The sequence below is a fragment of the Actinia tenebrosa genome, unplaced genomic scaffold, assembly GCF_029948245.1.
Source record: "Actinia tenebrosa isolate PJP-AT-01 unplaced genomic scaffold, QUT_ActTen_1.0 PGA_scaffold9__36_contigs__length_13948895, whole genome shotgun sequence".
NCBI classification, from domain to species: domain Eukaryota; kingdom Metazoa; phylum Cnidaria; class Anthozoa; order Actiniaria; family Actiniidae; genus Actinia; species Actinia tenebrosa.
In genome coordinates, this window is record NW_028292586.1 from 10,732,000 (window position 1) to 10,754,982 (window position 22,983).

Here is a 22,983-nt window from a genome sequence, read left to right on the forward strand (position 1 = left end):
CAAGTTTGGGATACATCGCATAGGTCGCCGCCCGCTAATAGCAAGCCTGGATCAAGCCATTTCTCCATGATTTGTTGCCTCTGGTTCCAAATAGCAACGGTCGGTGCTAATATATGTCTTCATTATTCCTCAAAGCAGGACACCGTCCGTGAAAGGGTAAATATTCAATCCTTTCATCTTCTTCAGGAGGAACCAACCCCAATGCGACGACTCATATCCAAATGTATTCCCCCGAACTTTAACAATTCTCCGCCATTCCTAAGTGCCAGGAAACAACCGAACCCAGCAGCCCAGGCAGCCGGCTGCCATCTTTTTTCCCAGATCCGTCAGCCCATTGCCTAATTTCTTTACAGCCCGCGCCCGTAGCCTTAAGCACGGATAGGATAACTCCTACTACGGTGCTATAGCGACTGCAAATGCCCAGCGGAACGCCATACTTCAAAAGGCTCTTTTTAACCTTTTCCTTGGTAGTAAGCCCCAGCTCCTTTTCCAGGTTGTCCTTTTGCGCCTGTAATTCCGCGACTCTTTCCTGAAGGGTTTCTACTTTCCTTTTGAGCTGCCTCCCTTTCCTCTTCAGTACGAGTTTGGTCATTGATTATTTCCTGCTGCCGCTCTATTTGCCCCTCCAGGTCTTCAATGGCCTGATCTCTTTGTCGGATTTGCTCCTCTTTAGTGTTGATTTCGGCAACCAACTGCCGCCGTTCCTCCAAAGAGCCGGTTATGGTGATATGCAAGTTTTAGCTTCTTCCTTGCTCATGTCTAGGTCTTGCAGGGCGAGCTCGAAAGCCTTTTGGGCTTGATCTCTTTCACGTAAGGCATTTTCTTTTTGTTCTCTCATTTCTGTTATTCTTTGGTTTTTATCGTTAAGTTCTCTCTTTTGAGCATCAAGGAGTAGTTGGTTTTGTCGCATGTATTCTGCTTCCCTTTCCTCCAACGTTTCTTGCAGCCCCTCAGCGCGTTTTTCTAACGCAACCCTTTCATTTATGTTTTCCAATCTTTCTAACATGCTTCTAGTGGCACGCTGGAAGCCTTTTAATCTTGCTACGTCACCCCTAACTTCGCCATTTTCGTCAAAGAGGGGCTGCGGTTTTGTCCAGCGGTCTTTATCAGGAAATCTCAGGTCTTGAACGCTTATGAGGACTTTGTTTCCGCGTTCTGTGAGCCTTACGTCGTCAGCATCGAAGTGGGAATAGCGCTCATTTAGCTCTTCCATTGCCCACTCTACGGTTTCCCGCGCGGCTGCCTCAGGCTGCTCTATGTTTTGAAGCTCCAAGTACTCAGGGACGGGGCTGCCGTGGTTTTTTGATTGCCACATGCGATTCAAGGCTGCCTTGAAGCTTTTCCATCTATTACCATACTTGTTTTCTAGAGCCATGTCGTAGATTAGGGGGTCGGTATCCGCGCCTTTAGTCCATGCGTCGTATTCTTTCGTCATTGATATCAACTTGACCGTCTTCGGTAAGGGGATCAAAATCCGTTCCTTCTACTTCCATTATATATGATAAGCTCAAAGTTAAACCCCAACATATTACCTAAGCAGGTCGGCGGACTGAAAGCAGAACGCACCTTTCACCGGGTTACATTCACACCTTCTAGCGCAAAGCCGGGGGAGACGCTGTACGTAGGCGTACCCCGCCTAACGGATAACCTAGTCCTAGTACCCGGTACCTTGGCTTTGAGGTTTGACCTAGCAATACAGCCAGATACCGCAGACGCGCGTCACGTCGTCAATAATGCGGGTAGAAACCTCGTTTCCAAAATGCGTGTAAAGTTCGCCGGGGAATCCTTGCTGGACTTAAACAGGTATGATTTGTATACCACGTACAAAGACTTATGGTTGACTGCATTTGACCGTGCACAAAGGATAGAGCAGGGAATAGCAAGCGTAGCCATACGCAAGGTAAGAAGCGCAACCTCTGGCGCCTCAGGAGAAGACGAAATAAAGACGGCTTATGGTACTAAATATGTTGTTCCATTAGATTTCGAAATTATCACGAACCACGGTGCATACTACCCAAGGCAGCTAAGCGAACTGCAGTTCGAAGTGACCCTAGCAGACACTACGAACATCCTGCAAGGAAAAGATGTAAGTTCATCAGCCGTGGATCCTTATTTCATCAAGAACTTGGAGCTGCAGTACGAAACGGTATACAGCGAAGAGCTGGCTCGTAGCGCTGGCATGGAATACAGCGCCGGGAAGGCTTTCCTTTACGATCACGTCGTGATGTACAAGACGTTCAGCTTTACGAACAACGTCGAAGAGGTCATCAACCAAAGCATTAACCTTCCCAGGCGCAGCCTTACAGGGATAATGTTGCTGTTCGCAAAGACATACACGGCAGGATTGCGTGACTCTGAGGCATTCTTTAATCCTAACATCACTAACGTAGGCGTTAGCATTAACGGAGTGCCTAATGAGGTTTACTCACAAGGGATAAAGCCCGAGGACATGTACCGGGAAGTCGCGCGTAAGTTTGGCGGCCAAATTAGCCCAAAGGAATTCTTTAAGGATAAGTATGCGCTGTGGATCGACATGCGCACGACGAACGACGAAGACCTACATGGACAGGGATTACGCCTGGTAAATACCCAGGACGGCATTACGTTGGAGATCAAGCGCACCAAAGACGCCAGCGACACTACTAAGATAAATGCATACATTTTCGTAGTCTCAGACGCGCAGCTAAGCGTGGAAATGAATCAGCTAAAAAGCGTTGCCTATTAAAATATCCCTTACGTATAATATGCTCCGCGTATTCGAAAACAACGAAACTAAACTGCAATGCCTAGTGCAAAGCGACAAGCTGTACTTTAAGGCGAAAGAGGTAGCAAAGGCATTAGGTTACGCAGACACCAAAGATGCTATTAAAGTCCACGTGCGGGATAAGCATAAGAAGAGGCTTAGTGAATTTAGAATAGAGGTGAATCGCCTCCCTTCTGGTTCACACCCACAATCCCTGTACGTGACGGAATCTGGTTTGTATCAGTTAATATTTAGCTCCAAGCTACCGACAGCAGAGGCATTTCAAGATTGGGTCTTCGAGGATGTCCTACCTACGTTAAGGAAGACGGGAAAGTACTCGTTGGATGGTCCAAATAAGTTGGTCTTCAAGATCGAGAATGAGTTTGACTTACATAAGAAGGTCATCGATTACATACGCCGGTTTCACCCTACGCTGTTATTAGCACCTGGACTCGGGGAATTGCAAGATACCACCAGTAAAAGGATAACGTGCTGGCAAAAGGGCTACCAGGCAGGTCAACCCGACATCCTAATTCTTAACTCCCATAAAAAATACAATGGGTTATGTCTGGAACTGAAGACGCCAAAGGGTAACGGCGTATTGTCCGACAAACAAAAAGCGGTATTGACGCAATATGAAATGAATGGTTATCTTACGATGGTTTGCAACGATTACGATCTGATCTGCAGGGAAATCGACCGTTACGTCGACGGCATTCGCATACCTTGTCCTGGCTGCGTTAAGGCTTTCAAGTCACAGGAGACGCTACAAACGCACCGAAAGATATTTCATAAATATAATGATAGTTGAACAAACTCACTGGCGCGAATTAATACAAGGCATTTCATACAAAATAAAAAATTACGTCGTCTTCGAGGACATTAACCGTTTAAGGTTGGTCCTCTTAGACGGCAGCCAAGAGTACAGTTTATGGGCTCCTGACTGCGTACGGTACGTACTGCAAGGCGAAGAGTACACTCACGTACGTAGCTATGGTAAAGTCAACGGTCGATGGAAGTTCGACGTTGAAAGAAAGGCGGAGGCTAATCCATTGTGTGATTAGTCGTCCTCATGGGCTTCTAGGTATTGGTCTGCTACGTCGGACCTCATTTTTTCCGACATGAAATCGATCGATATCGTAATCAAGGCTCCTCCTGCGAACGCTGCGACGTAAGGTAACATCATATATTAGACCATTCTTTTCGTATTGCAAGGTAATGGTCTAAAGGCTTGGGACCTTCGTACAGGCAACACCAAATATGTTGACCGCTGCGTTGACAACCACATTTATCGCAGATGCCGTCCCAGTGTTCTCGGTTCTCCCATCTTACTCCTTCGTAGTCGTCAAAGCATACGAAATCTTGGTCTATTTCTTTTTACGAAGCACTAAAGCCCGGCTGGTTTCAAGGGGGCAACATCGCTCTGCTAAATCGCCGTGGGTTTCACAGACGACTTCTTCGAGGTGGTAACGTCGGCAGCGGTATTTATGCCAGTTCTCTTCAAAGAGGGGTTCATCGCATCGGTGGCAATGGCCTTTAAGGCAGACTCTATGCTCGCGGTGATATCGTAGGGCCTGTACGGTGGACAATTCCTTACCGCAGTCGCCACAAACAGTGCTGATGGTCTTTTGACAGACTTTCTTGGAAAGATGGTATTGCAGTCGCTGCTTGCTACTAAAAGCTCTATCACATTGCACGCACTTCATTATATATACCTCATTTTTTATTGTTAAATTGTTAAATGTCAGCAAGAGACAATTACGTAGATCTTATTTTTTTATTGTTAAATTGTTAAAATACGGTAAGAGACGAATGTAGATTTCATTCTTTGTAGGAACTTAACGATGAAAGATATAGACCATTCTTTGACATCATCTGTGCAGCATTTAACAAAATAACAATAAAAAATAGACTATCCTTCAATGTCATCTTTGCAGCATTTAACAAAATAACAATAAAAAATGAGGTCTATGCTAATTCCTTTGGTGGAAATCAGTAAGACCTTCTTTACTACCTTTTCATCGAGCATCTTCTAAAGTCCTTTGTGCTTTAGTATCCGCAGGACACCAATGTCCAACGAAGTCTCCTTCAGAGAATACCTCATTACAGTGACGGCAGCTGTGTTTCTTACGAGGCTTTGGCGTTGGAGGGGTAGCGACTATGCAGTCATCGGATGGTTCAGTAGGTACTTTAGGCGTAATGCAGTCAGCAGGTAGTTCAGATGTAATGCAGTCCATATATATAATCACAGAGGGTATCGCATGAAATCCTTAAGGGAATCCCTAGTCCAGCCTATCATCGTCCAGAGTGCAGCAAGCCTTTCTGTGCGCTTCAGACTACACATTTCGTCGTACAATTCCTGCACGCGCTCTTTTAACCGATTTATTTCCTCTCTTTGCAGATCTATGGTGTCTTTTTTATCTTTTGCGTCGGCTATGATTTTTTGCATTGCTTCCACTGGTTCCATCTATATATGAACCCAGATCACATACCTTGTAACGCTCTGATAGTAGGACCCACCAGCTGTGGAAAGACACAATTTGTCGTGGAGCAGCTATTAGGACCCTTTAGATACCGCTTCGACTACATCGTGCTATTATGTCCCACCTACAGGAATAATGTTACCTGGGAAGGCATAGGAGTGAAAGACGACGACTTCTTTGTGGACATCTTAGACCCCAACGAGTTATCCAGCCATCTTAAGTTCTGGCACAAGCAATTCCCTAAAGATACACAGACTTTATTCATATTGGATGACATTGCCTGTGGGGATGACGTAAAAAAGCGCACCTCCGAATTGGTGAAGCTTGCTTTCAGCGGTAGGCATGACAATATCAGCGTTTGGTTACTCTCGCAGCAGCTTACCAGCGTCTCTAAACCCTTTAGGGAAAACATAGGCTCCCTGGTCGTATTTTATACTCCGAGCAAGTCAGACCTGGAAACCATCTTAAGCGACTACGGCGGTGAGATAAGCAAGGAACAGTTGCATGAATACATGCGGCATCTAAAGACGCACCAACATTCCAAGATGATCTTCTCTTTGAGGTTTCCTTATGACGTTAATGTATATGGAGATTGAGCAGTTGATAGATGAAGTCCCCACGCAGTTAAGTGAACAACTCAACATCCTTGTGTCTTCTGGGAAGTGTAAAGAAATGATAGGTAAGGAACTTACCCATGAGCAAGTTAATAAGCTGTCAGAAGAGGAGGTTAAGAAGTTCCATAAGAGGTACGAGGCTGCCCTCGCAAGTAAGACCACGGACGCCGTAGCAGACTCCGCTATCCGACTTGCCACTAAATTGCTTGGACTTGCGCTGCCCATAGACGACGTGGAGCAACTACAGAAGGACATAAGAGATGACTATGTCATCGCCCAAGAACTTAAGATAACCTGCGGGTGGTTGTCTTTAAAGTGCGGTAAGTTAATGGCAGTCGCCTCTGCGGCACTTCACGTAGCTCAGCACGTCGACTTGAAGGAGGTACTAGGTTCCTTCGGAACATCTTGGAAGGACTTCAAAAAGGACAGAGAAGTTGAAAAGGTCTTTCAGGCAGCACTTGCTGAGGTACCTGATCAAGTCGCCTCAAGTACTTAGTCAAGTCGTCCTTAAGTACTTAGTCAAGTCGTCCTCAAGTACTTAGTCAAGTCGTCCTTAAGTACTTGCTCAGGTCCTATTAAGTTACTTATCAAGTCCTTCAAGTCCTTAGATATAAATGGAACCAGAGTCGAAGGTAGAGCAGCCCCAAGAGGAGCAAAAGATTACCAAGGCTAAATCTCCAGGCAGAGTTGCCGCGGGGAAGAAGCTCGCGGAGATGAATAGGAAGAACAAAGCCAAAAAAGAAGAAAAGGTGGAGGAAAGAGAAGAGGAATCCTTTATTAATCCTGGGTACGTCATCGGCGCGTTAGGAGTTGCTATAGCAGCAGGCAGCCTTTACTTACAATGGCGGGCTACGAAGCCAAAAGTAGAACCACCAACATATCACGCGCCCGTGCACGCACCTGTGGAGCCGGCTGTTAGAAAAAGTAAGATCCCTGAAATGGAGTAATAACCTTCTCGCTCTGTAATATAATGTCAACCGCGTTATTGAAAACTGTTGAAGAAGCAGCTATCATTACTTCCATCGTTGCGGGTATTGGTTGGGTAGGTAAGAAAGTGCTCAAGGAAGACTTTACTGAAGACCCAAGCAAGAGCTTCGCTAATTTTGCTAAAATGACCGCTGCCGTAGGCGGAGCTATCATGGTAAAGGATTACCTACGGAAGGAAAAGTACCTGCCAACGACGTAACTCGTGAAAATCCCTGTGATTTTCTAATATATAATGGCTAGCGTGGTCGCAGGTGGAGTTATTGCAGCTTTAGCATTCACTGGAGCTAATTATGGTGGTCAGTATTTGGATAGATTAGTCAGAGGCGACAAAAGCGGAGATTTGGCCGCCGAAAGGAAGAGACACGACTTAGCGCTGGAGAAATATCAGCGAGACGTGGCGGCTTGGAATGAAAAAAGACAAGCTTACAGGGATTGGTTGGATAAGAATTACCAAGACAAAATGCAGGCGGATAAGAACTTCGAAAATACAGACTACGCCTTTAAGCTCTATGCGCAAGCACACCCCGCGGCATTAACGGGGTTAAGAAGGCCTCAGTTTAAGAATTACTATCAGCCTTCTAAGAAACAAAAAGATAGTGAGCTGGTCTTTGTAGGAGTTGCAGGGCTGGCAGGAGGCGTAGCTTTGGCGTATCTGCTCTAACGAAGGAAACTGTGTTTCCTGAAATATATGATCGTCTTTTTGGAAAGCGACAAGAATAACTTTACCACTTATTTGAATCCCCCCATTAAAGCCCATAAGGTTCGGCTGGTTAGTTGCTCTTTGTACAATTCTTGGTATAATTTAGTCAATGCCTTGATCACTGAGCATAAAGGCGGCGGCAATTATCAAGGCGTATTGCTGCCCGATGGACATTACACACCAATCACCCTTGCTAAGGAATTAGCAAAACACGGTTATACTCTCACCACAGGATTGCCGCACGAAATGACCCTCAAACATAATATGTCAAATTATTCAATGACTTTTGGAAAGTCTGACCCACTGGGATCTTTATTATGTGCCTCGGGCAAGACAATTACCGACACAGCCATACCTGTGAAATGGAAAGTCGCATCCTCTTACGAAGTCTATTGCGACTTGGTCCATAGTTACAACAATGGAGAAAAGTCTTCTCTTATGTCCAAGTTTCTGCCCAAAGGTAATCCATTTGACCTGGTAGAATACACTCCCATTTCTTTGAGCTATGACTTGTCTAATTTGGTAGAAAGCATAAACATCACCATTAAAGTGGACGGAAAGACGGTGGATTTTAACGGACGTAAGATCAATCTTGTTTTGGAATTCATATAATGGGTCGCGTAGAGGACAAACTCAAAAGGATTTACTATGGGCCGGAAGGCTATTGGAGAGGAGCGTCAGCTATCAAGAAACTCGCGACCGCGGCCAGGGTATCAGACGAAACAGCTAAGAACTGGTTGAAAAAACAAACCCTCTGGCAGGTTTATCTTCCCGTGCCCAAGTACATTCCCAGGCCCAGCTTTACCGTAAATACCCCCAATGAAGTTCATCAAGCGGATTTGCTTTTCTTGCCGCACGATAAGGTGAGAAAGAAGACCTATAGGTACGCTTTGACCGTAGTCGATATCGCAAGCAGATACAAGGACGCCGAACCTATAACCAGCAAGGATTCTGGGGAAGTCGCAGAAGCCCTAGGTAGGATTTATAAGCGCGTCTTGAAATGGCCTAAGCTGCTGCAAGTGGATGCGGGAACGGAGTTCATGGGCGTGGTTACTAAGACCTTGAAAGACCACGACACTAAGATTAGGAGAGCCGAAGCTGAGTACCACAGGGGTCAGAGCATCGTCGAAAGATTCAATAAGACCCTGGCCGAGCGTCTCTTTGGGTACCAGTATTGGAAAGAGCTGGAAGATCCCTCCAAACGCAACAGGGAATGGACCCAGAGGCTCCCCCAGGTCGTCGCGGCTTTGAACAACGAGGCGGCCAGGGCTACGGGAATGAAACCCAAGGATGCCATAAAAAAGAAATACGTGGAACACAAGTCCTTCGTCAGAAGTTCGAGGGCGGTCTTCCCCCAGGAAAAAAGATTAGGCGATGTCACGGTTCGATATCTCTATGAGCCGGGTGAATTAGAAGGAGGATCCAAAAGAGCTACGGATCCTAATTGGTCTTTGGAAACTTACCAGATCCGAAGCGTAATAGCTAAGAAGGGCCAGCCCATCTTGTATTATCTTCATGATGGTCCCACTCGTGGGTTCGTCAAAGAAGAACTGCTTATCGTGTGATGTCCGAATGCTATCGTATGCACTCCGTCATCACACATCCATCGCTTACCGTCAAATGCAGACAGTGACACCTTCTCCTGCGTGACGTTATGTATCTGATGACCATAGCTGCGCAGGCTGTTCATCTTATGCCGCTGTTCCTTGCGTGTTCGTAATACGTTGAGGTAGGACTCATGCGTAATGTCCTTCTTAACCACGTACTTTTTTACGCCTTTAGCTTTCTTTTCTACGCCGTCTAACTTTAGCACGCTGTACATCTTTGGTTTCAGACCCACGTACTCTACTATGGGTTTTCCTAACATTTCGTCTTTCATCTTCCCAATTACCTTCTTATTCTTCGCAGAGTAAAGGAAGTGCTCCTTCGGGTAACCGCTGGTGTCGTACTCGTCTATGTCGGGGAGGCAGTCTTTGTAAACGTCTTCCGTTTGCACTTCTAGAATTAGGGAGTCGGTGTCTGTGTACAGGAGGCGACAGCGGTCTCCGTACTTTGGCTTAAGCTTATCGTAGTAGAACTCGTACATAAGCAGCTTCGATAGATCCAGCACCGTAAAGCCTGTGTAAACGGGCTTGTTTAGTAAGAGGTTTGCCCTTTTCATGTGAATCACGTAGAAGTTCAGCATTTCTACGTATCTAACGAAGCCTGGCTGTGACACGTATGCTTCTGCTTCCTCTTTGGTGCTGACTATTTTTACGCTTACGCGCTTGCGGATGTTCTCCATTGTCTTTCCGAACACGCTGTTGTTCATCAGTTTGAAGAGGTTTTTCTCGAAGTCATTTTTCGCTGCGGTACGCTTTTGCGTGTTAAAGTCAATGTAGGGGCGCATCCAGGGTTCCTGCGTGAATTTTAGGACTCTGTGGATCTTCTCTACGCGCATTCCGTGTCGCACGTAGAACTGCAGGTTGCGGTAATGTACCACATACTTCTTCTTATCCATCAGGTTCATAGTTAGTTTCCTGTACGGTTTGTAACCAGGGCACATTTGCTTTTGCAGCGGACTTAGCTGCTTAAATGGTATCTCTATCGCTTCTGGTGCTAAGGGGAACTCATTGTGTTCGTCGTGCAGGCGCTCTGGGTACTCCAGATCCACTTCTAAGACGTAACCCTTGTCTTCCTCCTTTCCTACCTGCATGTAGAAGTCTATCGGCTTCACTGGATCCCATTCGAAGTCTCTCACAGGTAGGTACTGTGACATTGCCCAACCATAAAGGTTATTCGCATCCAGGTAGTAAATGTATGTGGTTGGTTTCTCTGGGTCGTGCTCTACTAAGGGGTTGTTTGCGCGGGCGTAACGTCGGCTGGGTCCGCATACGCCGCCACGAATACCGTCTTCCATAAACCGATACATGTCGTACTCCGTTAGGAGATCCAACTGCGCATTTGTCTTCTTTAACAAAGCACTCCAGCTGAGCCCAGGAGCCGTGTAGAAATTAGCGGGATCCAATCCGTAATATTCCATAGCCATCTTTCTGAAGCTTTGGAAAACATCTGCAAGCAGCACTACGTCAGACCTTAGGTAGATGTCGTGGTAGTCCCCCATGTTCTCACAGGAGTACTTTTCCCACACGTCTAACGCATGCTGGTACTCCTCATCCTTTATGCCGGACTCGTTTAGGGTGCTGTAGAAGCGATCTTTGGGTGGTAGGGACTCTTTGAATCGATCCCAGGAATCCATGTATTCATATGGGTAGACTCCTTTCCTTTCCGCGCCATATTGACTGGAAATGGGAAAGTTGGTGTTATACTTTACGAGGTTTGCTAAGGAGTCCGCCATAAACTGCTGCGAATCTAAGAACTTTAGCTTACCCACAGTTACGGACATGTAGCGCTCTTTGTTGTTGGGTATGCATTTTACGTCGGAGCCGTCTGTTCCTTGTAGTAGCAAATGGGAGTCGTAACCGCGGAGGTTGTGAAAGAACACCGGAATCTCCATGTCTGGATTTACTTTGAAGTTTATATTGCATTTCCAATGAGCCGCTCCTCTGTATTTACCCGTGATGTGGCAGTGATCCCTAACCTTATCCACATAGAAATCCTCAACAAATGCTTTGTGGCAGTGAATGCAGTGCGTGGAGGGCTTTCCCGGCTTCTCACCTTTCTTAGCATACTTCCCGCATTTAAAATGAGCTTCTCCTAGATACTTTCCATCTTCATCCCACGCTTTCTTGGCTCGTCTTCCAAACTGAAGAAGCGTATGTTGACAAATGTGGCATTTTTTTGCCTTGTTAAAAGCCTCCTGGTTCTCTTTGGTAAATTCCATCTTCTTTGGACGTCTTAATTGTTCTCTAATCTCCCCCTCCTCTTCTCGCAATGCTTCTAGAAACTCATTAGCTGCGTTCTTACCTCGGTAAATCACAGGAGGGTTTGCTTTACCGTCTGATCTGACTACTATGTAACCAAAGGAGCAGATCTCGTGTAATCCTACCTTATTCGTGGCACCACGTTTCTGCTCTTCCTTAGTTATCAACGCTTCGAAGTCTGCATATATCACGTAAGGCACTTGCATCTGCTTTTGATGGTCTGCGTATGAAAGCTCTTTGTTGGTGGGTATCTGGATCCGTTGCGCCACTTCTTCGACTCCGCGGCAGATCTCATCGTGTTTCTTTAGGGCATTTAAGGATGTAAATGACAGCAAGCAGCAGTCACAGAAGTACTTTTTGCCTTTGTGCTTAGTATGTCTGTAGAATAGTCTGCTAATGTGTTTAACCCATGAGTAGTGTCCGCCGTGGTAGAATAAATGTACGCGCTCTCCTTTACTTTTTGACAGAACTAACGGTACTATCGTCTGCTCTCTGACTCCGTAAACGTTAATTGCTAGATCGTTTATTTCCTCAAATATGGGGATGTCTATCAACTGCATGGGAAATTCCACACCATCCCACTCTAAATCATCTGTGGGATACTTACTTGTCCTACAGGGATCCTTCTCTGCTGGATACAGTGCAGACCTGATTGCCCACATAAAGCATCGATTGTCTTCATTCTTCACGTTTACAATAGCCTTCTTCCTTTCTACCCACGTTGGTAGCGGTACGTAACTCCCCCCTCGTATGGGTACGTACCTGGCTATACTTATCTCTATTCCTTCAACCTCCTCTACTGTCCAACCCGATCCTTCTTTCGTGTAGTTAGACAGCGACTCCATTATTGCTTCTAAGGCTTCACTGAGTGACCTATCCAGATTCGTGGATTCTAATATCACTAACGACTTTGATCGCAACATTGCTGTCGTCATTACCTCGTCTTTTGACAAACTTACTTCTACCATTATGCTCGCTTTCAGGGCTCCTAATTCTTCTATACCTTTTCGGAGAGTCCTTTTAACCTTCCTTTCTGACTGACGCCAAAACTGTCTAACGTCAATCTCACCGTTACCGGGTATTGACACCGTGCTGAAGTTGCTTTGGGATTCCATCTATATAATAGGAAATATTTTATACCTAATACCAAGCACTTTTTAGGTCGTCGTAGTCGTACTCACAGTCCTGACAATGCCAAAACAATTTAACCTTAGTCTCAAACTTCTTACCACATCCACAATCATAACTGCTCATACACTTCGTCTTCATTTTCAAATGCTTTTTCAAATCCGCTTCTTTCTTAAAAGTTCTCTTACATTCTTCGCACTCCATATATAGACTAATATATTTAAGTGCGCTGTTGCCCTCAACCACACTTGGAGTGGGGGTCGTCCGTAGGTGGATTTTTGACGCGGGTCTTACCCCGTGTTGAGATTGCGCTGGAACCCCCATTCCCTATACTACTAAGTGAAGCTGGACATTAAATCAGTTTTGCCTTGTAAGAGGATTTCATGATTTATCACAAACAGGGCAAAATTACTGAATGCTGACTGGCTAATGAAGGAGGGCTTTTTTCCGTAATTCGGGGGGGGGGGGGGGGGGGCGACTTACTAGAGTATGATTGGTAGTTCAGTTGCCTACCAACGCTTGCAACCGTAAACCTTTTTCTTTGGCAAACCAAAATGGCTTCATGTTTTGCATAATTTGGCAGGCGAAGAAACCATGAAAATCGAAAGTTTAAGCGAAAATGAGAACACTAGAAAGAGTACAGGTGTCTGGGTTAATGCTTTCCGTAAATGGGTCTCGAAAAGATCACTCGAGTAATCCTAAATGTGTACAACTTCACTGTGACTTTGAACGGCATCGCTGGGATTAAATAATTCAGCACGATCATCTTGGTCTGGACTTAATCAGTCAAAACGCTTCAGATTCAGATTAAGAACTTTGTTGGTAGGAATCTAGTTTTATGCATGTTTTTATTGTTTTTGACTCGATCTTTTATGCTTATTTTCTGAATAAATTCGTTTGAACCATAACTACATTTGATTTGATAGTTCAGGATCAATTGAGTTTTTGATCAATTGCGCTATATATGATACAAGGGTAATCGCGTGGTTCCTCATAAAATTAAGGATTAATTTCACTTGTGTTTTCAAAGTTTTGAAATTTCAAAGAAGCAATTTCAAAACTTTGAAAACACAAGTGAAATTAATCCTTAACTGATTTTACTTGGCCCATACGATTACCTAAACCTACCTATCTCTATAATGTCTAAGTAACGCAACACAAAATCGACTTTGTCGGTTTAGTGTCATTTTAGACTCGAATATATATTTTTTTTCTCGAGATGTGATTGTTCGACGACCGGTGATTCTGAGACGATAATCACCGCTGGAGCGGTGGAGTTTTCCAGATCGGAAGTAATACTAAAAGGATTTTTCATCCTGAATTTCGACTTTTCTCTAGTATTTAAGTCTGAAATTATACTAAAATCATTAATACCCTCGGGCCCAGTGGTTGTGGTGATATATATATTGTATTTTCATTTCACCTGCGGCGAATAATTGTTTGAAATATTCGACTGTTGGTCCTCATCCTTCTGTTATGATAACCGCGTTCTATCGTGAAGGGGTTCTTTTCTTTGAACGCGTACGAACGTGATCGTGTATAAAACATAAATTTACTTGATTAAGATGGTCACCATCTAACACTCATGCAGGCATTACCAGTTTGGGATTTACTCGTACACTGCCTCCTACCTTTCACCAAAAGTCTAAAATGCGGTTCATCTAGTTTCTCAAGGATATAAATCGTGTTTCTGGCATATTATTACATACAGGGCAAAAGTACTCGATGCTGATTGGCTAACGAAGGAGAGCTTTTTACCGTAATTCGTGGGGCCAAATTATTAGATTATAATTGGTAGTTCAGTTGCATAGCAACGCTTGCAAACTGTAAACTTTTCTTTTTTGCAAGCAAAAATGGCTTCATGTTTTGCATTGGCAGACGAAGAAACCACAAGAAAACTAAAAAATTCAAGCGAAAATGTGAACATTAGAAAGAGTACAGGCGTACTATCTGAATGCCTCCGCAAGTAGGTCTCGGAAAAACCACTCGAGTAGTCCCAAATGTGTACAACTTCACCAGCTGCTATAGTCCAGCTGTTATCGACCCAAAAAAAATGCTGAATAGGCCATTTCACAGATCCCGTTACTCAACCTCAGCCTTGTCAGCGTGTAATATATTCTTTAGAAATTGCCTACAACCTGTGTAATAGCGCAGCGCAACCGTGACGTCATAAAAACGAAGACAAAGGCGAAATTCGGACAAACAAACTTACAAGTTTACTTTCAGCAGATAATTTTCACAGCCGATCGCAGTTGATCTTAGTTTACATGGGTTATTATTTTAACTTTAAGTAAAAATAATAAAATCGGTTCGTATAATCCTCGTAGCGGTTAAACAGAATGCAACGTTTGTCCGAATCTTTAAGCTATTTTTAGGATCAGTGCGCTGCGCTATTTTTAAGTGTTTCAATTGTTCGTTGATGTGTAAATTCCTTTCATTACTGCGGACTGTAGTCAAATTCTAAAGAATAATTACACGCTGACGAGGTTGAGGTTGAGTGACGGGATCCGTGAAATGGCCTATTGTTCACTTTAATGATAAAAGCATGAAACTTGGCCAGATTACTAATATCCCTAAGAGAAACAATTTTGGATATGGAGCAAACCCAAATTTGCGAATATTGTTGAGTTCTGCGCATGCCTTAAATGTACAACATGAAAGCGAGGCGGCAATCTTAAAGCTCTTCGTTTATCACTTTCTGACCAGATAACTACATGATGATAATAGACATACATTTGATTCACTCTTGTTTGCAATTTATGTCAAGTGACTGTTTTGAAGCAAATATCGGCTAAATGAGTGAAATCCCTGTGGTGAGTCATAATGAATTCACCGGTTTTTCGCGTTTCTATACTCGAATATTTCGTACCTCCAAGTAAACAGCGCGACTTAAGTATAACTTAATAACAATCAGAATAAGATTGAAAATAATAATGTACATTATCAAAAATGACGTCTTAGCCGCAGTCACCACCACAATTACACAGACCTGTGCATGCAAAATTAGCCTTTGAACATTTGCACCGTCCACCACATCCAAGCTTACATCCGCATTAAATTAATTCGCAATAAATTAAGTGAATTCGATTTCCAGAGCTTTGTGATATTTTATCGAAGCAACTGCCGACCTTGCCTGCCTTCCCTTAAAAAATATCTTAACCCCAACGTCGTTTTGGTTTTGACATGATAAAACCTAATCGTTCTGTCGTACATTTGTCTTTCGTTTTCTGTGAAAAATTACTCGTGTTACAAAAACCTTATTAATCTTAATAGCTATATCTAAATTCTAATTCCACTTGACTCTGTTCCTTTTAGATTTGATGCTATGTACTGGACCTTCTACGAGATCGTAAAGAAAGGACCTAATATCTACCCTGGGAAATACAATGTTAAAGGGACGCCACCTATCGACAAGATTACAAAAGACTACGAGGAAATAAGGGTTTTGGATACAAAATAAGTGAGCACTATACGTAAAACTTTTGAGGAAAAATACACAAAATTGCAAGAACGTTGTCATTTAAAATTAATAAATTACAAAATAACAAATAGATATTAGCTATTTCTTAGCAAAACAGGTGTAGTTACTTCACTGGTAAAGACGAACATTTTTGATTTTACCGTGTTGGTATATACTAAAACAGTTATTTCTTTTAATCTAGGGGGCATACGAATTTACAAAAATGAATTTATTAATTCGTATTTTGTTATTTTGTTACTAGTTGATAAGCCCGTGAAATTATACCTAGAAGGGCATGTTTTCTATCAAATCCCCATACCTCACTCCCTAACGAGATTTACATTGATAGATGCACAAGTATTTTTGTTCTCGATTTTCGTTTAGCTGCATTCTCTAAAACGAAATGATAATTAGTAATTTTACAGATGCTTTACCTGTTAACCCCCCCCCCCCCCCCCCCGACCTCAGTGAAAATAAAATGTTAATTAAAAAACAAAACGTTATGAGGAATTAATGTCTGTGAAATTTTACTCTTGGACTTGAAAAATCCATTGTTTGTTGTTGAATGTTATGTTTACACTGTGTAAATGCTATCCGATTTTTCAAAAATGATTGCACCTGGTAACTTAAACTGTTTAAAATCAAAATGAAATTGTGCAGAACTGCTTCTTGAATCCTTCGAGAGTAGTCTCTGGAATTTCCGTAGAACAGGAATTTGTAGTGATTCGTGAAACATATATTCGATACGTCATGCCACACCGCCTAAAAATCCAAAGATAATTCTAAATCAAAAGAAGGCAGCAAAATTGGACAAATTTATATGCTAGAGTGCAAACAATATATCCGTGAAACTTTAGTAATGCTAAATAGCAATTTCAGGCAATTTCCATTGTTTTCTATTGTTTATTTTGCACTATTTTGTACTATTTAGTAATTAGTGTTTCACGGATTAATTGCTTGCACTCTATAATTGCAAGAATTTGAAGTGTTCCCTTTGTTGTCAGTTATATCAATGGTCTGGAGTTATTATCTTTAGCCCCTGTGGGTGGGGTGATATGCCAAAAATTTCTGTCCCACACCCAGAGGGATTTGATGACGGTTGTATTATTTGATGAGGTTTGTCGCACCCTGGGGGGAGCTGCTGATTGATGCATTGAAGCAAGGAAATCAAAATTAAAGAGTGTTTACCTTTTTTCATAAGTTCGAAATCTTGCCTGTTCACTGTTTTAGATGCAAAGATGAGAATATGTGGACCGCGTAGCACTTATGAAATACAAGGTGTAGAAATATAGATAAGTTATAGTGCTTGGGAAAGAGGTTATTCCGGGCGAAAGACCCTTGGAAATAAATTCGGAAAAATTAATTTCCTACCTCGCTGGGAATCGCACTTGGACGAAAATCGCTCCAAAATTAAAAATCTTTCTTTCGAGCTGGAACTTTGATGAAATAATCTTGAATACATTACTAACCACTCACTGAAATATCTTTCTGATATTCGAAAGGAAAAGGCCAAAATTTTACGATTTATTTTCGTCCGACATTAATTTCTCGTTACAAGAATTCGGCTCAAGAAGAATGGCACTAGTAACGTATGACGTCATACATTCAACCCAAAACAAAACATTAGTGGCTAATGTGCTAAAATCGTAAAACTCTGTTTATTTGGTTTATTTACAAAACATGTTTCTTTCGATTCCTTAACTACTATATGACCAAACAATGCTTAGGAGCCGAAAATATTCAGTTTCAATTATACTGACGCTCATTGTTCGGAAATTTCAATACATCTCGGCATGCCAAGAATCACAACAAAATTGGACGCATGGAAGAGGTTCTTGCGGCTAAAACGCGCGAAGGGAATGGGAGATTCGTGATTTCTTCGAATCATTTTATGGTGTCATCAGAAGGAATTTTAGAAATGCCTCTGCCACCTGTAAATCTAAGCTTTATTGTAGTAGTAGTGTAATAAGACCTAAGATAGAATATGCAGATTCTGCTTGGCATTCCTATCTTCAAAAAGACATATGTCGTCTTGATATGATTCAACGTACAGCAGATGGATTGTGCCTTATTAATTATTCTAGGGAACCAGGGGTAGTAACTGATATGCTTAATAAATTGGAGTGGCCATCCCTTGAAGGTACAAGAGTACTCTCTCGATTGGCTATGTTTAATCGGATTGTATACACTTATTTCAATAAAGTTAGTCGCCTGAAAAACTATAAAGCTGAGGCCGACAAGGATTATGGGTAGATTCATTTTACACGTTCAACCGCTCGATAACTGTTAATGGACTTGCGAATTTTTTACCGGTTACAGTCTCACCTCTTCTGAGCATCATTGAGCTGCAGTTTGTATTAAAAAAGCTTTGTATGTACAGTACATGCTTTTTTGATATGAAGTTTCCCATGATGCTCAGTGATCTCAGCTTTCTAGTATTTTGGTGACTAACTTTATTGAAATAAGTGTATCGGACTATTGATATCGAGAGAGACATGTATCTTACTCCTCTACCTCGCATCTCAAAGGAAGGTAACTCTATGACCTTTTTACGACAACATTCAAACTGTAATCAGCATGCAAATAGTTTCTTTCCTTGGGCGATCAATCAATGGAATATATACTTCCAGGAGTTATTGTTAATATAGAGGATAATATGAAATTTAAGGCCGCTCTGCGTGATCACTAGCCTCCTTCGCAGCCCTTCTTAGGGTCGTCACGAAACGTTTCCCTCCCTACAATGGTCTGCTTACTTGAGCCGAACATCCCATTCTCAAAATTGACCAATCAGCATGAGCCTACTAAAAACGAGAAGGTTCATGCTGATTGGTCGATATTTTGCGGAAAGCCACAGAACAAAAATGGCGTTCTTCGAATGAATGATAGCCTGTGAACAAGGCTCTCGGTGATGGGGGAGAGGGAGAAGAGAAGGCGTAATAATTTGAATTAGATTGGCCTGGGGATCCAATATGAGTAGGGCTAGCGGCCTGGAGAGCCACGAGTATGTTGCGTAATAATTTGGGTTAGATTGGCCTTGGGAGCTAATATGAGTAGAGCTAACGGCCTAGAGAGCCGCGAGTATGTCGCGTAATAATTTGAGTTAGGTTGGCCTGGAGAGCCAATGCTGCCTGGAGAGCCACGAGCAGAGTGTTTTGTTTCCAATACTTGTGTTGTACTGTAGTAAGTTAAAGGGCTCGGAGAGCTAGGGAACTCGGCTAGCTCATGCACGAGAAGACTCGAGAATCTATATTTGTGTGGGTTTGGAGTCCAGGGAACTCGTCCAGCTCGAACAAGCTCAAAAGACTTAAGAATGTTTGTGTAGGCCTGGAGTTCACGAGGGAACTCGGCTAGCTCACGAGAAAAGTTGAGAATATTTGTGTAGGCCTGGAGTTCAAGGAACTCGGCTAGCTTGCGAGAAAACTTGGGAATATTTGTGTGCCTGGAGCTTAAGGAACCCAGCAAGACTTCGATATTCATACTCGAAATACAGAATTTTCGGGTTCAAATGGGCTTGAATTCTGGAGTCCATCCCAGAGCATTTAATTTACCGGCCATGAGTTGATGCGTTTTTGTAAACATTTCATTCCAAAACTGTGTAAACCACGAGGGAATTGTCGTGACTAGGGGATTAAGAAGTTCATGAGGACTTTTCAGATGTTGTACTCTGGGACCGCCAATACTTCCACGTGTTTTCGCGCCCCTTTTGGTTATTTGTTCGCGGTTCCCTTCCACTTTCTTCGTTGACTTAGGGGGGTCTGCTCAATGCCTCAATTCTGGACTAAGTTCTGAGCCTGAGTCAACAAAGGGGTGGGTCCCTGCCTGGGGTCTCCTAGGTTTTCATTTACCGTGTAATGGATTTGGAGGGTCCCACCTCTTCGTTGGGCTTTATTCCTTTGGTCACACGTCCCAGCGCCGATTTCACACCGATTATACAGGATATTTGAGTAGTGGATAGTCGAATTATTAGCCGGTATTATGCTTTACGTTTTGAGTATTGGATGTGGGTTTTTGAGTATTGGATGTGGGTTTTGAGCATTGGATGTAGGTTTTTTGAGTATTGGATGTGGGTTTTTGAGTATTGGATGAGGGTTTTGAGTATTGGATGTGGGTTTTGAGTATTGGATGTGGGTTTTGAGTATTGGATGTGGGTTTTGAGTATTGGATGAGGGTTTTGAGTATTGGATGTGGGTTTTGAGTATTGGATGTGGGTTTTTGAGTATTGGGCATATGGGGTTGAGGATGGTAACAATAAAGGTTGGCATATTACTATTGGATTAGTTATTATGCACTATTACGACTGGAGTTTGGCTATATACCGTCTCGTATTGTCGTGGACAAGGAGCGGATCTCGCCCCATAACTTAATCATACTGCGACGTGATAATGTCTTCAGTAGGGAATATATTACTAATACAAGACAATGTTTCTGATTTGTCTTGTATGTCTTGTGCAAGGCAGGCTGTCCGTTGTCTGTATACTTTAAACACTTTGACAAAATACGAAACAAAATACGAAAACCATCAGATTGCTACGTCTCCTGATAGATCAGCAAAAAGAATTGTGGCAGGATCTCCCAGTGGAATTTCTCCATTGGTGAAGCGTGCTAAAGTAAATGGAGACATTTAATGGAGAAGATATTCCCACACAGCCGCGTTCCCGTGCAAGAAAGTCTATTAACTTCGAGCAAATCATTCATGAAGAGGAGGAGCCAAACGAACGTACTTTGAATAAAGACGAAAGCATGAAAGCCCAGATGAATTTTTCACCTACAAGAACTAAAGTTAAGGTGAGGAAATATGTGAAATTAAATTCACATCAATCCCTGCCTTTAGAGCTTGTAACTTATGTTAGTTCAACGAACTCAAACGTTTAATCATACAGTGCTTGCATCACTAAAGCCCGTAAAAATTATTTGGTAGTAAATAGATGTGCTAAATGCTTTGTTTTCTATGAATATTTGCTTGATAGGGTAATTTGCATGAAAATTATCGAGTCCACTACTGAATAATGAAATAAGCAGTTTTTCTTGGCAATTTTTATTTCAATATCTAATTAGTATATTTCAATACGGATAATTAATTAAATTCAATTAAATGCAATGAACAAATAGAAACTGGTATCAAGATAAATAGTGTTTCAGTGTTACACTAGCCACTGTCACTACTGATGTCAAAACCTTTGTCAGCAGCCATATTCTTTAGGTATTTTCTGTGTGTCCTCGACGCTTTCCCTGCTTCGTCCATCATCTTTGTTGCCTGTTCCATAAGCTGATCTAGTTTTGTCTTTTTTCCCGACTTCCTGAATAAATATTAAAAGCCGGCAAAAGCAAGATAAGAGCAACATTTAGCTTAAATAAAACACATATGCGTACTATACTATACGGGGAGATGGCGCTGGAGGTGATATGTCTTGAGCAGGGTATATTATCTTAGATAATCATGATTTACATGCAACTCGAACTAGAAGCTTTTATCCAAAACCAGACATACGGATCAGTGCATCACTGATTCACAGCAAAACATGACAACATGTGACAGTTATTTCCCAGTAAAAATAAGGTGACTTATGTAAATGTTTAGGACAAAGATTACCTCTTCTTTGATGGTTTTGGTTTTGTTAGAGCGGGTTGGGATTGCTTCTTTGGTTCCTAATAACACAACAAAAGCGGCATATTTAAATGCTCTTTACACAGAAACCTAAGCCAGTCTGATAATATACACACCTCATGACCCTCATTGGTATCCTCATTGGTGGGCTGTGCATTATCACTGTCGCTAGACATGTCAGACATGCCATCAAAACTGTCCACTAAAGGATCAGCCGCTTCTTGGTTCTTTGCATGTTGCATTTGAACTGCCATCTCCTCAGGACTGCAATCTGATGTCGCATATATATTAGTTGTCTCTCTAGTGACAACTTCTGGAGATTTCCTATGGAAAACAAATCTTTATTACTGGGTTGCCAGTGGTAAGAAATATTGTCGATTATCATGCCCTTCGTACTATTTCCTATACATTTATTATTTCATGCAAAAAACTTTACTCTTCTGCCGAGGTTAGCAATACGACTACGAATTGGCTTCGTTTTCTTCTCATCTTCTATCCCTGCTTTATATTTAGAGAATACAGCTGGCGGAAGAAATTGCCCATTTCGGTACATGAAATTCAGTATCTCTTTCCAATTATTACCATGTTTTTCCACAGCTTTTCTATATAGATACAGTTCATCTTCTCCAATTGCATCCTTTCGAGCTCTAGTAGTGTTCCTAGTATTAGTTTCTGTTGTGAAAAAAGGTCACCAGTACGCCCATTTTTTCTCCCATAAAACCTACCTTCCAGATTGCTTTGCTGAGTTGAGTCCATGAGTCCAAGAGTTGAATCAACGATACAAAATACGAATTGTGAAATTATTTATACTAAATTAGAGCACGTGAATTTAGCAAGTCCAGTTGGCAGTATTGATAACTTTCACATTCCATTTGCTAGATGTGTAAAATCATACACTGTTTAATTATTTCTGCTTGTCATAGAAGACAAAAAAAAAAAAATTACAAGAGAAGAAAGCATGTATTTTTTGATTTTCTGATTGGTTATTAAGGACATACAATCACAATCACAACGAAATATGTCACACGCAACAATATGAAGGTAGTGTTCAGTGACCTTCAACATGGACTACCTTCCATTTCCAGAATTCATAAATGTAATTTCTACAGCAATCGTTTTTTTTTTTTAATCAGAATTCTTTATCAGTATGCCGAAAATGAATTGCTTATTCCTCAACTGCCCATGCAGCACGATTTAATAATTGGGATAATATCACTTCTCAATGTGTTATCAATGCAGTCACTACAGAAATGGATTGTTGTTATTACATGGTGGTCTGAAAGCACTTGCTTTGGAGAGGTGTTCTCTGGGTCTCAGCATTTCCCGTTCTTCTTGCATTCGAATGCAGTCTAAACTGGGAACTGGCTTCAAAGTCCTTCGGTGGAAAGAAGACACCAAAG

The 22,983-nt window shown here is 42.3% G+C and overlaps 1 protein-coding gene and 1 long non-coding RNA gene across 3 annotated transcripts; one reads left to right on the forward strand and one right to left on the reverse strand.

The window, feature by feature from the left end:
• Nucleotides 1-4,746: 4,746 nt before the first annotated feature.
• Nucleotides 4,747-16,488, forward strand: LOC148904804 (uncharacterized). 2 transcript variants are annotated; one of them, XR_016118853.1, is made up of 2 exons: nt 4,747-4,955; nt 15,834-16,488. It is a non-coding gene; the product is annotated as an uncharacterized LOC148904804 (long non-coding RNA). The 2 variants fall into 2 exon arrangements; XR_016118854.1 differs by having other exon boundaries at nt 4,747-4,928.
• Nucleotides 16,489-21,124: 4,636 nt separating this feature from the next.
• On the reverse strand, nt 21,125-22,145 carry LOC116304774 (uncharacterized). The gene is made up of 3 exons (XM_031714552.2): nt 21,700-22,145; nt 21,569-21,624; nt 21,125-21,275 (listed from the first exon to the last, which is right to left on the reverse strand). Exons 1-3 carry the CDS (start codon nt 21,835-21,837, stop codon nt 21,125-21,127), a joined length of 345 nt encoding a protein of 114 aa, XP_031570412.2. The 5' UTR covers nt 21,838-22,145.
• Nucleotides 22,146-22,983: the final 838 nt, after the last annotated feature.